This window comes from Chelonoidis abingdonii, chromosome 1 (genome assembly GCF_003597395.2).
Source record: "Chelonoidis abingdonii isolate Lonesome George chromosome 1, CheloAbing_2.0, whole genome shotgun sequence".
In the NCBI taxonomy this organism is placed as follows: domain Eukaryota; kingdom Metazoa; phylum Chordata; order Testudines; family Testudinidae; genus Chelonoidis; species Chelonoidis abingdonii.
The window spans coordinates 364,203,488-364,220,499 of NC_133769.1; the positions used below are offsets into that span (position 1 = coordinate 364,203,488).

The 17,012-nt window shown below is 50.7% G+C and overlaps 1 protein-coding gene across 2 annotated transcripts; it reads left to right on the forward strand.

Moving 5' to 3' along the window:
* Positions 1 to 644: 644 nt before the first annotated feature.
* On the forward strand, positions 645 to 16,765 carry DNAJB13 (DnaJ heat shock protein family (Hsp40) member B13). Of its 2 annotated transcripts, XM_032781129.2 has the most exons (8): positions 645 to 757; positions 1,123 to 1,226; positions 2,225 to 2,386; positions 4,881 to 5,038; positions 6,196 to 6,309; positions 10,906 to 11,019; positions 15,532 to 15,608; positions 16,555 to 16,765. In XM_032781129.2, the coding sequence occupies exons 1-8, from the start codon at positions 690 to 692 to the stop codon at positions 16,706 to 16,708; spliced, it is 951 nt and encodes a 316-aa protein (XP_032637020.1). In that variant the 5' UTR covers positions 645 to 689; the 3' UTR covers positions 16,709 to 16,765. The 2 variants fall into 2 exon arrangements, with proteins under 2 accessions (XP_032637020.1, XP_032637021.1); XM_032781130.2 differs by lacking the exon at positions 6,196 to 6,309.
* Positions 16,766 to 17,012: the final 247 nt, after the last annotated feature.

Below are 17,012 nucleotides of genomic sequence, written 5' to 3' on the forward strand. Positions count from 1 at the left end.
AGTGTGTGCTGAGCCTGGCATTGTTAGTAAATGAATGCACACCAGGAACGGTGCTCAGTGCTCTCTGGCTTCATTCCCTCTGCAAGGAATACCCTACAGCATAGACATTCACACATCCGCTTCAGTAGGCTGGCAGTTTGGGAGGGCTCATTGGAGAAGGATCTACAGAAGAAATGGTTGGCGGAAGAGGGGAAGTGAGACAAGAGAAGTGGGCCCCATGTGGAAGGGGCATGGTGGAGGTAGGGTTGTGAGCCCTCCAGGATTGTCCTGGACTCTCCAGGAATTCCAGATTAATTTTAAAATGAAAGACTGTCATGTGATGAAACCTCCAGGAATCAGTCCAACAAACGGGCAACCCTGGGTGGGGGAAGGAGCGGAGTCAGAGCTGCTGGGGAGTGGGAGGTTCCCAAACCATAGTGAGCCAGCTGGGCCACTGCCCCAGGAGCTGGGGGGTGCGCAGGAGCCCGCTGTGGTTGAGTCTCTTAGCCCCCTCCCCAAACACACCCACACTGTGGGGTCAGTGGGGGCAGAGAAGGGCCGCGCCAGGCCCGGGGGGGAGGAAGGGACATGTAGTCCGGAAGTGATGGCTGGTGCAGGGGGGGAAAGAACTACAACTCCCAGAATGCCGCGGGGGGCGGCGTCCATAGCAACGGGCGAGCGGCGCCGCGGGGCAGAGCGGGCCGGGCGCCATGGGGCAGGATTACTACGCGGTGCTGGAGCTCAACCGCACCGCCAAGGACGCCGACATCAAACAGGCGTGAGCGGGGGTGGGGGGCGCGCCCGCCGGGCCATGGGTGCCCCGAACAGCCCAGCCCAGGGGGCAGCTCCGCCCCGGGCCCGTCGGGGGGGGGGGTGAGCGAGCACCTCTGCTGTGGCGGCTCCCATCCCGTGCCAAGGGCGCGCACATCTGCTGTTGGTGCTCAGCGGTGCGCACACGTGTCCGTCTGTCTGTCTGGTGTCTCTAGGCTCTGTGCGTGGGTCTGTCTGTACCACACGCTGCTCCGTGGTTTGGGACCTTAAACCTTTGAAAAATGCACCTAGGGGAAAAGCGCTTTAGACTGCGTGTCAGCACGGGATCTAACTGCGCCCGCCGTGGGGCTGGACCTCCCTTCTCTTTTGCAGCTACCGGAAACTGGCCTTGAAGAACCATCCTTTAAAAAACAAAGAGCCTTGGGCGCCGGATAAATTCAGGCAGCTCGCAGAAGCCTACGAAGTATTAAGTGATCGTAAGTAGGAAGACGTTTCTCTTCGCGCAGATACACTGTGCAGTTCAGGGATAGGTCTGGAAAGTCAAATCCAAGGACAGAGTGTACTTTCTGCAGGGGGATGTGTGGGCTGGTTGTCCCCCACCCCCGAAGCGCTGCCTTACCGTGTTATATCCGAATTCATGTTATATTGGGTTGCGTTATATCGGGGTAGAGGTGTAGTTAGAAATAAATATGGCCAAATGAGATGAGAAGAAAACCCTGAAGAAAGAGACCCAGTCATTAATCTGGTCTTGACTGGGGCAGAAGACATTGTTCAGCCCAGCTGCTTTATCTGTCCTTAGCTAAGGTCCAACACTACCTGTTTATTACAGTGTATAAAAAAGCAAAGTTTTCTAGGGGTGTTTGTCCAAGCTTTTCCTAACCCCTCTGGAGTCACGCTGTGATGGCAGGGTACCTCCCAGGTACCTGATCTTGTTGTGAGCATGTTGACCAGTGCTTGTAACTGTGTTGGCATTGGGATATAGAATATAGGCATGTATATGCTTATGTTTGTATTTTGGAGGTAACAAACACCAAGCGGCCTTTGGGACTAATAAAGGAATCCTTGTGTGGAAACTGAGTCGTGGGAAACCTTAATGAGCTTATTAGGAAAATGATTTATAACAGGCTTCTCTGTGGTTTCCATTCTGTGTATTGGATGACTGGCTGGATAGGGATGGGAGGACATCAGCTGCCTTCCCCTGGATCACTCAATGTATCACCTTCCCAGCTGGAAGGGCGAGCCTTTGAGATTGCTTCTAAGTATGAGACTCCTATAGATAATTGCTACCACACTGATGCAACAGCATCCTTTCTGCTACTTCAGATTTTCTTACAGCAAGGAGAATGCTTAATGACAGCTTTGGGTGGCAGATCCCAGGATCAAGCAAAGACCTGGGTCTAGAACTATATACTTTCATCTGGCACACAAATGATCAAAGCATATGCACATCTACTGATACCTCTTTCTTCCTTAGCTGTGAAGAGGGGCATCTATGATAAATTTGGAGAAGAGGGTCTGAAAGGAGGGATCCCCCTGGAATTTGGGAGTGAAAACCCCTGGTCTGTTGGCTATGTGTTTCACGGCAATGCTGAGAAAGTCTTCAAGGAGTTCTTTGGAGGCGATAATCCCTTTGCTCGTAGGTATAATTCCTTCCTGTGATGCTTCATGTTGTGTTTTTATGGTGATTGCCCCAAGCATAATCTCTTCAACGGAACGAACCCTATGGTTGGCAGGAAGTAGGTTAAAGTTTTGTACAGTCATCTGGAAACCAGACCCTGCCTTTGCCACCATCAGCCCTCAGAACCCCAGTCTGAGGGTTGTTTCTCCTGCAATTGGCCTTGGTTTACCTGACCCGTCACCCCACCCCATGTCTCCATGGGAGCATTGCTGGGCAGTACTTTAAACCACACACATGGGACAGAACAGTCACTTCAGGCTGGGCTTGTAGTGTCTTCCCCGAGCCCGTCACTTTCTCCTCTTGAAAAGCCCCTGGCTCAAATAATGGCAACTGCACCAGAACCTGGAGACCCAAAGAGCAGGCAGCCTCCACTGAGATTTTAATGCCATGCTGAAGTCAGCCACTAGGTGGTGCTGAAGTGTGCTACAACCTGCCTCGTCTGTTTCTCCCAGAGACTGGGGCTATCAGCACTGTTCCTAGCACCAGTTTACTCTGGACCCGTGTCCCTGGATATGTGGGAGCATGTTGTGCTCTGAGTGGTGCTCAGAGCACTCACGAGATCTGATTGAAAGGTTTCTTCCTAATCTGGCCTCTTGATGAATTTACACTCTGTTTGGGGAGAACACAGGATCAGGTCCCAAAGAACTTACAACAAACTGCCATGTTGGAAACAAGAAGGATGGTGTGAGGGACAGCGCAACCAGGCAATCAGGCAGCGTAGGTTCTATTCCCTAGTCTGCCACTGATTCACTTGGCAGCCATGGACAAGTTATTTAACTTCTATATGGCTCAGTTTCTCTGTCTGTAAAATGGGGTTAATAATTATTAGTGTGCCACCTTATAGCGAGGCTGAGAGACTTACTTCATAAATGTCTTTGGTCCTTGGATGGAAATGGAAGGCACTAGAAGAGAGCAAAGTCCAATTATTGATTTTAGAGCTTAGGGGGTAGAATGGAAACTTCTAATGTTGTTTATGTCTGGTTAAAAAAAGGGTGTGGGGGGGTATAAAACTCTCTCAAACAAAGGTAGTGACAACAACTTCAGGGTTTCTCGGGGGAAAGCAGGAATTCCTTTAGCATGGTAATAAACATGTAATAAATAATTCATACTTGTCATGGTCAGAACATTTTGCAAACACTCACAAAGTTATCCTAGCTGGTAGAGCAGTGAGATCACCCCCATTTTCCAAATGGGGAAACTGAGGCACAGAGAGGCCATTTTGGACATTGCCAAACACCATCAGTGTCTTGGAATTCCTCATTTGCTGGGTGGCTGATGTGAGCCACCTTGATGCTGGTTTTGAGAGGCACCGAGCACCCACAACAGCAGTTGAGATCAGCAAGAACTAGGCGGGGGAAGGTTTGTGAGTGCCATGTTCAGCCCAGCATGTCACTGAAAACCTGAGACACTTCTGACCTAAGTGACTTGCCAAGGACAGAAAGGGGCGTTAGTGTCAGAGCTGGGACTAGAACTCAGGAACGCCTGGCTCCCAGACCTATGCTCAGGCCACTACCTTGTGCTACTCTCAGCTGATGGTGTGGTTGTATCTAACCTTTTTCTGGGTCACTGAACATCAGAAAGGCCATACTGAGTCAGACCAGTGGTCCATTTAGCCCAGTATCCTGTCGTCTGACAGTGGCGAATGCCAGAACTTCCAAGGGAATGAACCAAATAGGGCAATCAAGTGACCCATTCCCTGTCATCCAGTCCCAGGCTCTGGCAGTCAGAGGCTTAGGGATACCCAGAGCATGGATTTGCGTCTATGACCATCTTGGCTAATAGAACTGATTATCCTCCAGTAACTTCTCTAGTTCTTTTTTGAATCCAGTTATAGTTTCGGCCTTCACAACACCCCTGGCTAAAAGTTCTATGGGTTGGCTGTACATTGTGTGAAGAAGTATTTCCTTTTGTTTGTTTTAAACCTGCTGCCTATTAATTTCTTTGGGCGATCTATGGTTCGAGTGTTATGTGAAGGGGTAAATAACACTTCCTTATTCACTTTCTCTACACCAGTCATGATTGTATAGACCTCTGTCAGATCCCTCTTTAATCATCTCTTTTCCAAGCTGACCAGTCCCAGCCTGTTTAATCTGTCCTCATATAAAAGCTGTTCCATCCCCCTAATCATTTTTGTTGTCCTTCTCTGTCCCTTTTCCTTTTCTGATGCATCTTTTTTGAGATGGGGGCGACCAAAACTGCACACAGAATTCAAGGTGTGAGCGCACCATGGATTTATATAGAGGCATTACGATATTTACTGTTTTATTATCTGTCCCTTTCCTAATTGTTCCTAATATTCTGTTCGTTCTTTTGACCACTGCTGCACATGGAGCGGATGTTTTCGGAGAGCTAAGCCCGATGACCCCCGGCTCTCTCTCTTGAGCGGTAGCAGCTAATTTAGACGTCATCATTTTATATGCACAGCTGAGATTCTGTTTTTCAATATGCACAGAGTTCTTTGCCCCAGATGGGTCTGAGGTAAACACGGCATTCGGGGGACTGCGGGGAAAAGGGGTGGCGAAGCAGGACCCGCCAATTGAGCGAGATCTCTACCTGTCACTGGAGGACCTGTTCTACGGATGCACCAAGAAAATTAAGATTTCTCGCAGGGTAAGGAAAGATGGGGCCTGAATGAGAAGTGGCAAGACATGAGCCTGAATCGGTGGTGTTAGGAGCGGGACGGCTGCCCGAAGGGAGCCTGTCATGGAAGAGCTGTTCTTTCCCATTGGACTGGGTTTTATGTTTCGCTCAGAGGGCATTGGAAGTTTCGCTGAAATCAGTGGATGTGACTGATCACTATATTCTGTGATAGCATCTCTGAGTCCCAGCTGATGGGGAAGGGACAGGTGGAGAGTAGCCTGCTCCAGGCAGTGGGACAGGGCAGTTAAGAGGAGCAGGGTGGAGTGAAAGTGCATGGCTCCAACCCCACTCCGTCTCCATGGCAAAGGTGCTCCTGTGGCTGTGCAAAGAGCAGCCAGGGATCCATCCCTGCTCCTGCAGCGGCCTCTCTTTCATAGCCAGCCACAGCAGAAGCTCACGTGTGCTGTATAGAGGAACAAGTTCAGGCAGGACCCCGGCAGCCAAAGTTTCCATGCTCTCTCTGGTGCCGTGGGACCCCGCCCCGCTGCTGGAGCACAGGAGGCCCCTTACACAACACTGAGCAGGGTGCAGGAAAAGCTTGGGCTTCTGTAGCGTTGACGTCACAGGTTTGGGTCTCTTTGCCTGCCTTGATCTTAGCTATGTGGCCTCTGCTGTCGACAGGGCTCTGATGCCCCGGGTGGGTTGTGCTGGCACTCAGACTGCCTTGAAATGAACAAAAAACAATTCCCAAACAGTAAGCCAAATATATAGGTCCAGTGTCTCCGTTGCTACCCCACTAAAGTCAGAGGGAAATTAAATGCAAATGTTAACCTCCCTGGCATACTCCCGTGAGGTAGCACAAGGGTAACTGGGAGCTGCTTTCGTCTCCAGGTGACCTGATTTTCCATCCCACTGTTACCTCTGTGTGTTTTGCCCCTTTTCCCCCACCCTTTGTCTGTCATGGGGCCCAATCTTGGTTGGTCCCTAGGCACTACTGTAGTAGCCATGACCTGCAGAGCTGCCTGGGCACAGAAGCGCTGCAATTCAAGCCAGAACTGATTTTGTTTCCTAAAGACAGTTGCTCACAAGGCTGGTGCAGTATCACTGGCATCCTAGCCAATCAAACGCCCAGGTCTCCTAGATACAGACCAGACCCGACTGCCCCACTCAGCTGTTTCAAACCCCAGGTGATGAACGAAGATGGTCACACGTCCACCATCAGAGATAAGATCTTAACGATTGACGTGCAGCCCGGGTGGAAGCAGGGCACCAGGATTACCTTTCAGAAAGAAGGCGATCAGGTAAGTTACGGAGAGACTGTCACATGGCAAGATTTCACCAATACTGACGGGCTCATTCATTGTTTTCTGTAGTGGGATCTTGTGTTTCTGTTGCACCTTCCAGCTGAAGATCTCAAAGTGCTTGACGGACACTAATCAACAAGCCACACAAAACATGCCTGAGTAGTTATGCATATTTTGAGATGAGGCACAGAGAGGCTAAGGGGGAGATTTTCTATATTGCCTAAGGGCTTAAGGAGCACAAGTCTTAGCTCTAACACGGACTCCTGCTATGGCCTTGAGCAAATCACATAACTTCCCTGCCTCAGTTTCCCCATCTGATAACCCTTCACTTCCACAGCAGGGCATTGTGAGGATTAACTAGTTCAGGGGTGGGCAAACTGTGGGCTGGATCCGGCCCTTCAGGGCTTTGGATCTGGCCCGCGGGATTGCCCCCTGTGGTGCTGCGGGCCCCGCGCTGCTCTCAGCAGTGGCCGTCCCTGCGGCCCCCAGGCCCTTCCTCCAGGCACCGCCCCCTACAGCTCCCATTGGCCAGGAACAGGGAACCGCGGCCAATGGGCACTTCGGGGGAGGTACCTGGAAACACGGCAAGGCAGCACACACAGAGCCCACTGCCCCCCCTACCCCAGGGCTGCGGCGCTTCCTGGACGGGCGCGAGGTCAGGGCAGGCATGCAAGGAGCCTTTGCTGGCCCCAATGTGCTCCGCTCCCACCCCGGAGCCTGGACCCCTCCTGCACTCTGCCACCCAACTTCCTGCCCTAAGCCCCCTGCCTGCCCTGTGCACCCCTCCAGCACACCAACCCCCTGCCCTGAGCCCCCTGCTGCACCCCACACCCTTCCTGCACCCCAACCCCCTGCCCTCAGCCCCATCATGCACTCCGCACCCCTCCTCTGCCCCAATCCCTTGCCCTGAGCCCCTTCCTGCACACCGCACCCCCTCCCACATCCCGCACTCCCGCCTGCACCCCAACCCTCTGCCCCGGCCCTGCATACATTTTCCTTCGGCCCAAAAAGTTTGCCCACCACTGAAGTAGTTAATGTTTGTAGAGTGCTTTGAAGATGAGGGGCCTGATTCTCCACTGAGATCTGGGCAGGGGCTCTGCTCAGGCAGTGCCGAGGGCCCAGAATCCAATCGTACGTAGCCAGCCAGGCATTCCTCTGGCAGTGGAGAATCATAGAACTAAAACCTCTGGCAAAAAGCTGACAGAGGTGGCCCCTGCATTCCCTGTCCCAAGCACAGGAGAAAGAGGAACCGTGCCAGTGGGACAGATTAGAGCAGTCTCTTGGCTGCTGTCACTCCCACTGGGGTTGGGGCTGGCATAGACCAGCCCTCAGGATCAGAGAGCCAGAACTGAGAATCAGGCCCCAGATATGCAGAATGTTAATATTGTCGGGTGAAATCACCCCTGTGCACTAGGTCGAGGCATCACTTTACAGCTTATTTGAGGGCTTAAGTGGGATTTAGCTGGCACATGTCACTTGCGCTGGCCCTCTGCACAGGGATGAATTTCACATCCCAGGGAGAGCATGCAGCAGTGGTCAGTACCTAAGTTACACCTGAAAAGCTACTTTAAAAGAACATTCTTAAGGTTGCAAAATCAAGCTATTAGCCAAGATGGTCAGGGATGCAGCCTCATGCTGTGAGTGTCCCTAGCCTTTCTTTGCTGAGAATGGGTGACAAGGGATGGATCACTTGGTGATTACTTGTTCTGTTCATTCCCTTTGGGGCACCTGGCACTGGCCACTGTCGGCAGACAGGATACTGGGCCAGATGGACCGTTGGTCTGACCCACTATGGCCATTCTTATGTTAAACACTCAGTTACTCGGCAATTCCAGAGTGAAGGTTGTCTGTGCAAGAGTGTTCTTTCGGTGGCTCGAGTAATTGGCTTTTTGCTATATTTGTGATCCCTGATGTAACTAGTACGGGGAAGTGACCAGTTCTCCTGTAGCTGACTCAGTCCTCTTACTTTATGATATTTAGAAATATTTTGAAGAGTCCGGCAATAAGGGAAAACAAAAGGGTTCTTGTCTCACTTTGCTTGTTTGGGAGGGTTTGTTTTAGGGCTGTCAGTTAATCACAGTTAACTCGCGATTAACTCAAAAATATCATTGTGATTAAAAAAATTAATTGTAATTAATCGTACTGTTAAATAACAGAATACCAATTGAAATTTATTAAATATTTTGGATGTTTTTCTACAGTTTCAAATATATGGATTTCAGTTACAACACAGAATACGAAGTGTACAGTGCTCACTTTATATAATTTTTATTACAAATATTTGCACTTTAAAAATGATAAACAAAAGAAATAGTATTTTTCAATTCACCTCATACAAGTACTGTAGTGTGATCTCTTTATCGTGAAAGTGCAAGTTACAAATGTAGACTTCTTTTGTTACATAACTACACTCAAAAACAAAACAATATAAAACTTTAGAGCCTGCAAGTCCACTCAGTCCTACTTCTTGTTCAGCCAATCACTAAGACAAACAAGTTTATTTACATTTATGGGAGATATTGCTGCCTGCTTCCTATTTACAATGTCAATTGAAAGTGAGAACAGATGTTCACATGGCACTTTTGTAGCCAGCGTTGCAAGGTGTTTATGTGCCAGATATGCTAAACATTTTTATGCCCCTTCATGCTTCAACCACCATTCCAGAGGGCTTGCTTCCATGCTGATGACGCTCATTAAAAAAAATGAGTTAATTAAATTTGTGACTGAACTCCTTGAGGGAAAATTGTATGTCTCCTGCTCTGTTTTACCCACATTCTGCCATATATTTCATGTTGTAGCAGTCTCTAATGAGGACCCAGCATATGTTGTTCGTTTTAAGAACACTTTCACCGCAGCTTTGACAAAACACAAAGAAGGTACCAATGCGAGATTTCTAAAGATAGCTACAGCACTTGACCCAAGGTTTAAGAATCTCAAGTGCCTCCCAAAATCTGAGAGGGACGAGGTGTGGAGCATGCTTTCAGAAGTCTTAAAAGAACAACACTCAGATGCAAAAACTACAGAATCTGAACCACCAAAAAAGAAATGAACCTTCTGCTGGTGGCATCTGACTCAGATCATGAAAATGGACATGCTTCGGTCCGCACTGCTTTGGATAGTTATTGAGCAGAACCCGTCATCAGCATGGACGCATGTCCTCTGGAACAGTGGTTGACGCATGAAGGGACATATGAATCTTTAACACATCAGGCATGTAAATATTTTGCGATTCTGGCTACAACTGTGCCATGAGAATGCCTGTTCTCACTTTCAGGTGACATTGTAAGCAAGAAGGAGGCAGCAGCATCTCCCGCAAATGTAAACAAACTTGTTTGTCTGAGTGATTGGCTGAACAAGAAGTAGGACTGAGTGGACTTGCAGGTTCTAAAGTTTTACATTGTTTTATTTTTGAATGCAGTTATTTTTTGGTACATAATTCTACGTTTGTAAGTTCAACTTTCATGATAAAGAGATTGCACTACAGTACTTGTATGAGGTGAACTGAAAAATACCATTTCTTTTGTTTTGTACAGTGCAAATATTTATAAATATAAAGTGAGCACTGTACACTTTGTATTCTATGTTGTAATTAAAATCAGCATATTTGAAAATGTAGAAAACATCCAAAAATATTTAAATAAATGGTATTCTATTATTAACACCGCGATTATTCATGAGTAATTTTAAACGCTTGACAGCCCTAGTTTTTTTTCCTATTTGTTTTTACTGCAAGAATCCCAGGAATGTCAAATCTGGTCTAGCAAGAGGACTCGCTGAAGGGCTCAGTGGGGATTTTCTTAACCTTTAATTGAGAGGGCAGTATTAGTCATAGAGTTTAAGGCAGGTAGAGACCACCAGATTGTCTAGTCTGACCTCCTGTATCGCATAGGCCACCAATATCCCCCAATACCTACACGCTAACTCAACAACTGAAGTAAGACCAAAGTATTCCAGCCCACTGGACTAAACTATGATGCGCCACAGGCAGAGAAGAGGAGGGACCGAGGTGCACCAGAGCCCGAGCAATTGCAGGGAATTGATTAAATGAAATAATCCCAGTAAGTGACTCGCATACCACACTGCAGAGGAAGGTGAAAAAACCCCAAAGTCATTGCCAATCTGACCTGGGGGAAAATTATTTCCCGATCCCACATATGCCAATTAGACCCTGAGCATGTGAGCAAGAACCAGCCAGTGGAGAACCTGGGGCTTTAACAAAGAGAGCTTTTGTCCCAAATGTGTGTCAGATGTTTGGGTTTAAAAGGCATGAATAGAAACAAAGAAAAAGCATTTTAAACAATCCGATTAAAATCCTTTCCCATTCTCAGTTGCTGAGGTTTCACTTCCTTGTGATGTCATGACCTTACTACTTCTATCTTCCAGGAAAAACAGCGTGCTAAGAACCTGAGCATCCGTTGTAAAGGCAATCAGGGAAAAAATATTTTGTTAAAAAAAACAAACAAAACACTTCCCAGGCCTTCTGGAAATATCAGAAAAAAGGGCAGAGGCAAAGACCTGATTATCTTTCCCTGTAAACAGTCCCTGTCTCTGTTAGACACTAACTCATTTCCTGGTTTATTTCTTGTACCTTAGGGCCCGAACATTATCCCAGCTGATATTATCTTCATTGTACGAGAGAAACTCCACCCAAGGTTTAAAAGGGAGGATGACAACCTGCTCTATGTAGCCACCATCCCCCTGGGGAAGGTAAGGATGTTGATGATTTCACTAGGAGGGTGGTGAAGCACTGGAATGGGTTACCTAGGGAGGTAGTGGAATCTCCTTCCTTAGAGGTTTTTAGGGCTCGGCTTGGCAAAGCCCTGGCTGGGATGATTTAGCTGGGGATTGGTCCTGCTTTGAGCAGGGGATTGGACTAGAGAACCTCCTGAGGTCTCTTCCAACCCTGATATTCTATGATTCGGGCATTTGGGGTCTGATCCAACTTGCATGCAGGAAAAGGAAGAGATGCACATTGACTTCAGTGGAGTTGGATGGTGTCTTCTCCTTTCTTACCTTCCCATAAGACAGCGAGGTTTTGCAGAATGATGACAAACTACACTGGGGTGAAAGGAATCACCAGTTTCTAATTGGGCCAAACAGAGTCTGGGCCAGCCAGTCAGACTACTGGGAGGCTGCCTGTTATTTATCATCTTAATCCCCAATATTTGTGGATTAGCTGTTCTTGAATTGGCTGACTTCATCATTGATCATTCAGGTGAGAACAGAAGAGCCAGGGGCCTGATTTTAATGCTTTTGAGGTAGGGAATTTTGCATCTGTAGATGCTACCATCATGCCAGCAAATGCACCTACTTATCACTCCGTGCACATAGTTACCTAGTGCGTGTCTGTCTGTGTGCTGGCACATACCCCGTCATGGTAACTGCACGTGCCAGTTAGATGTGCAGTGAGGGTGACCAGATGTCCCAATAAAATCGGGACTGGCCTGATATTTAGTTGTTTGTCCCATGTCCCAACAGATGTACGGTCGGGATGCCATTTGTCCCGATGTTTTGGCTTGGGGCTGGAGGAGTACAGTGGTGAGTGCTCACCTTGGGTCCCTGCGGTGCTTATTTGGTCAGCTCCCAGGAAATGGTGGGCAGAAGGACTCTGCAGCTCCTAGGCACAGGGGCGGCCAGAGGGTTCTCTGCATGCTGCACCTACTACAAGCGCTGGCTCCATTGCAGCCAATGGGAGCTGCGGGCGCAGCTGCGGGGGTGCAGACCCCCACCCCCCAGCTGCCCCTGACCCTGGAGAGCTGCGTGCTACTCGTGCCCCCAAGTAAGTCCCACCCCTACAGCTTCCAGCCAATGGAGCTAGTGCTTGTGGCAGGCACAGCATGTGGAGTGGAGACCCTGCTGGCCACCGCTGACCTTAGGAGCCAGAGGAACCTGCCAGGTGTTTCCCAGTGGGTGGGAACCATCCCCCAGGTAAGCAGCTTGCAGCGGGGCTGCAGGCGGGAGCCAGGGTCATGTGCTTGTGGCGGGGGCCGGGACCACGCACCCCCAACCTGCAGCAGGGCAGAGTGGGGGCCATGAGCCCCCAACCCGTGGAGGGGCTGTAGGCGGAGGCAGGGCCCTGCACCCCTGACCTGTGGCGGCGCTGCGCCTGGAGCTGGGGCAGTGCACCCCCGACCCACAGCTTCCTCAGGCTTTGTATCCCCTTCCCTCATGGCTCCAGTGGGGTGGGGGGTGGGGGAGCCTGTGGCTGCCCCCTCCGCATATGTGCTGCTATTTTCTTCTTGTCATCTGGTCACCCTGTGTGCAATCACACGTATCAACTGTATGAAAATCAGGTCCCAGTAATTCAACATCTCCAGTATTTTTTATTTATTTAGTGCCCCAAAGTGTGCTAGGTTCTTTTCACAACAAAGACTTGGTCTTTGTCCTAAGACAGAGGTGGGCCAACTACAGTCCTGTGGGTCATATCCGGCCTGCGGGACCATCCTGTCCGGCCCTTGAGCTCCCGGCTGGGGAGGCTAGCCCCCGGCCCCTCCCCGGCTTTCCCCCCTCCCCCGCAGCCTCAACTCTCTGTGCCGCCAGTGCTCGGGCCCATCGCTCCTGCCGGGCAGTGCGGCAGCATGGCTGGCTCCGGCAGGGCTGTGAGCTCCTGCTGCCCTGAGCAGCATGGTAAGGGGGCGGGGAATGAGGGGGTTGAATAAGAGGCACAGGGTCCTGGGGGCACTCGGGACAGGGGGTGGTTGGATGGGCCGGAGGTTCTGGAGGGGGTGGTCAGGAGAAAGGGAGCATGGGCCAGGGATAGGCATGGGAGTCCGGAGGGGCCTGTTGGGGGCGGGGGTGTGGATAGAGGGCGGGGCAGTCAGGATGGGGAGACTGGGGGAGTTGGCTAGGCTTAGGAGTCCCGGGGGGGGCTGTCAGGGGGTGGGGGTGTGGATAGAGGGCGGGGCAGTCAGGATGGGGAGACTGGGGGAGTTGGCTAGGCTTAGGAGTCCCGGGGGGGGCTGTCAGGGGGCAGGGGTGTGAATAGGGGTCGGGACACACAAGGAGCAGGGGGGTTGGATGGGTAAGGGGTTTTGCGGGGGGCAGTCAGGTGGCAGGAAGTGGAAAGGGATGGATAGGGCGGAGGCCAGGCTGTTTGGGGTGGCACAGCCTTCCCTACCCAGCCCTCCATATAGTTGTGCAACCCCGATGTGGCCTTCGGGCCAAAAAGTTTGCCCAACCTTGTGCTAGACGCTTTTTATTCAAACATGGAATTTCTATCCACAGAGATTCTATTCACAGAAANGGGGGTGTGGAGACTGGGGGGTTGGCTAGGCATGGGAGTCCCAGGGGTGCTGTGGATAGGGATCCGGGCAGTCAGGAGACAGGGAGCGGGGGTGTTGGATGGGGGTGAGGTTCTGGGGAGTGGTTAGGGGCGAGGGTGTGGATAGGGGTTGGGGCAGTCAGGGGACAGGGAGCGGGGGTGTTGAATGGGGGGTGAGGTCCTGGGGAGTGGTTAGGGGCGTGGGTGTGGATGGGGTTGGGGCAGTCAGAGGACGGGGGGATTGGATGGGGCAGAGGTTCGGGGGGAGGTCAGGAGAAAGGGAGCAGGGGCAAGGATAGGTGTGGGAGTCCCGGGGGGCCTATCAGGGGCAGGGGTGTGGATAGGGGTTGAGCCAGTCAGGGGACGGGGGGTTGGATAGGGGGTGAGGTCCTGGAGGGCGGTTAGGGGCGGGCGGTCCCGGGAATGGGTGGTCAGGGGACAAGGAGCAGGGGGTGTTGGATGGTTGGGCAGGAAGTAGGGGGGGGGTTAGGGGGCAAGGGCCAGGCTGTTTGGGGAGGCACACCTTCTCTACGGTTTTGCAACTGTGAAGTGGCCCTCGGGCCAAAAAGTTTGCCCACCCCTGTCCTAAGTGCTGACGATCAAATTGATTATCTATTTATTCCTAATGCCTTTGCTTCTGAATTGGCACTGCCCACACCAACCCAAAACAGGGCAATGTCATACATGGTAGGTGGAGGGAGAATTCCTTCCTGACCGCTTCCATTGTCCATTCATGGCCTGAAGCATGGTCTTAGGTGACCCTGATCTCCACTGACTGTACGATTACTGGTGGTGTTATTGGTCATAATGTTACCCAGCTTTCTTAAAAATCCAGTTACAATGTCCTATGGATTGGTCAGTCTGCAACAAGCCAGAAGAACCACACAAGGAGCCACTGTAATTCTACTGCACTGCCAAGCAATCTGAGGAAACAGGTCCTTACAGTTAGAAGTCCACTCATGCTCTCAGGTGCTAGAGTTAGCTCAGACATTAACTATAATTTTTCCAAAAAGTTCCTTATTTAAAATCTCCACTGCTAGGTAGTCTTGAACGTGGTGTTCACTGGACCAGGACTCAGGAACTTTGGGTTCTGTTCCCAGTCCTGCCACTGGTTTGTTGGGTGATCTTGAGTAAGTCACTTCACTGCTCTGTGCCTCAGTTTTCCATCTGTAAAATGGAGAGAATGACACTGCCCTTCTGTGTCAAGTGCTTTGAGAACTACAGCTGAAAAGCCCAGTGGAGGAGCTAGGGATTATTGTTATGTCACAATGCTCTGTTCTTAAGGGCTCCACATTTGGTCTGGCCCCTGCACTCTTTGTGAAAAGCTTGTCCCTTCGTGCATTGCATTCCTCACCAGGCCTTTGACGGACAATGGCCTCACTATTCTCATCTCCTTCCTCAGCAAAGGCGAGTGATTTTGAAATATCTTCAGCATCTCTCCCCCTTGCTCACATGGGTGGACTCATGGGTACTTTGCCCCTCTTTACACCAGGCCCTCTGCTCTGGTCAAGAGGCGTCACAATGCAGCTCGAAGGAGAGGGTGTGCAAAGGGGTGTTAAGCCCCTCAGTTTTGGGTGGGTTGTGGCTTGAGCTGACCCCCCCAGCATAATGTAGAGCAGCTTGGGGGCTGCACAAATCGCTGGAGGCCACCTGGGATTGCAGCAGAGCCTCAGCACCACATCCCTTTTCTCTGGCAATTGGACAGTTAGGCACGTGTGGCAGAGGAGCCAGGATGCTGGCTGTGCACGGCCCTAACTCAGAAGATCCCTCTATGCTGGGCTGATCCTCATGTGCCTGGAGGAATACTTAGGGTGTAAAGGCCCCTTTGGATTAGTGTTACCCAGGCTTCTATGTATCACAAATTATTTCTGCCTGTGCTTGTTATTTGGAGTAACGGAATCACAGGATCGACGAACATCTTTGCTCCTTTGCTCATTGCCTTGCTCTGTCTTTTGCAGGCTTTGATTGGCTGTACAGTGGATGTGAGAACCCTAGATGACAGGCTGCTTAATATTCCCATCAATGACATAGTCCAGTAAGTGCCGGAGCAGAAATAGCCGCTATGCAATCAGCAAGGCAAACTACCCTGTGCGCCCAGTGTCTGGCAAAGGTCTGCCCTCACACGGGAAGGCAAACTGTTCACTAGTGATTTGGGATGCTCAAAGGGAAGCACCTCGAGACTGTCTGAGGGCAGGAGCTCAGTGCTCTCTGGGAATCAGGCCCCTTTCAGGGGTTTAACTTGGGCACCCAAATCATGAGTTGCTTTTGAAAGTCTTGGCTTGACTGTAAAAAATGGCCCCTTCAAACCCAGCAGCTGTGCTTGTCCTGTGCCTGCAGGGTGACATCTACTTACATCACAACCACCACCAGGGAGTTAGTGTTTTTTACTCCTGCCAGCCCGGCAGAGCCCATACAACTCCTGGGCAGTGCCGTGGCTCATTAACGGCACTGTTAGCTCAGTTCTGATTGCAGAGCTGAATTCTCTCCCACACTGGTACCCAGACACCTCCACTGCAGGTAGCTCGCTGCAGCCGCACAAACCCCTTGCGCTGGTGTCACTTGGGGCAGACTTTGGCTTTGCAGAACTGCTCTGCCCAACGGCAGTTCCTGAGCCAGAGTGAACCCAGCTGCCCTTTCAACTCCCAGGGCAGCCATTAGAAAATCCAGTCAGGAGTCACTGAGACAGAGTGAAGAGAGCGCCCAGAAGCCCATTTTTAGCATCATGTTTCAGAGAACAGCACTTTAAAGAAATCATTACATGTGTTTTTCCAAGCAGTGGCCATACCCCCTAGCAGCTTGTTAGGGCCGGCCAGCTCCTGCCCTTGCAGGGAGCTGCACTGGTGCACCCAGAGCACAATTTGCTCCTTAATAAGCTTATCCTTCCCCTGTGCTCCAGCCAGCCCAGCTAGGTGTGTTCTCACTGCAGCCTGAGGGAGGTTACTCCGTACCCTCCTGCATAATACTCGCCTTTGCTTTTCTAGCCCCAAGTACTTCAAAATCGTGCCGGGGGAAGGGATGCCTCTGCCCAGCGACCCCACGCGCAAAGGGGATCTCGTCATGTATTTTGATATCTGCTTTCCCGAAAGGCTCACACCAGCCAAAAAGCAGCTCCTGAGACAAGCACTCCTGACTTAAGGATGCTGTGAATTCAGCTCCCTGCGACCCAGGGGAATAAAGCTTCGTCGCTCTTGATACCGATTGTTATTGGAGCTATAAATGGCTGCCCTACTGATTGGTGTCCTTGAAACAGTCCCTTTAATGACTGCAGAGAAGGGCAATGAAAGAAGCAGCTGGGGTTAGTGACAAAACTGAGCTCCATACTAGTTAAAGTTCAGCAGTACTTTTTATAGCAGCAGGGAACACTGCTGTCCAGGTCCCATTAAACTCCTCCCTGCATTTCAAGTGGAGGCTGATGGTCTTCACATCCAGTCCTAAACTG

Bases quoted from the DNA above. Each gene is read 5' to 3' on its own strand.
- DNAJB13 (XM_032781129.2), top strand. From the start codon at position 690: ATGGGGCAGGATTACTACGCGGTGCTGGAGCTCAACCGCACCGCCAAG. The intron at 2,387-4,880 runs GTAGGTATAATT...CAATATGCACAG, and splicing joins AGGCGATAATCCCTTTGCTC to AGTTCTTTGCCCCAGATGGG. The intron at 6,310-10,905 runs GTAAGTTACGGA...CTTGTACCTTAG, and splicing joins TTCAGAAAGAAGGCGATCAG to GGCCCGAACATTATCCCAGC.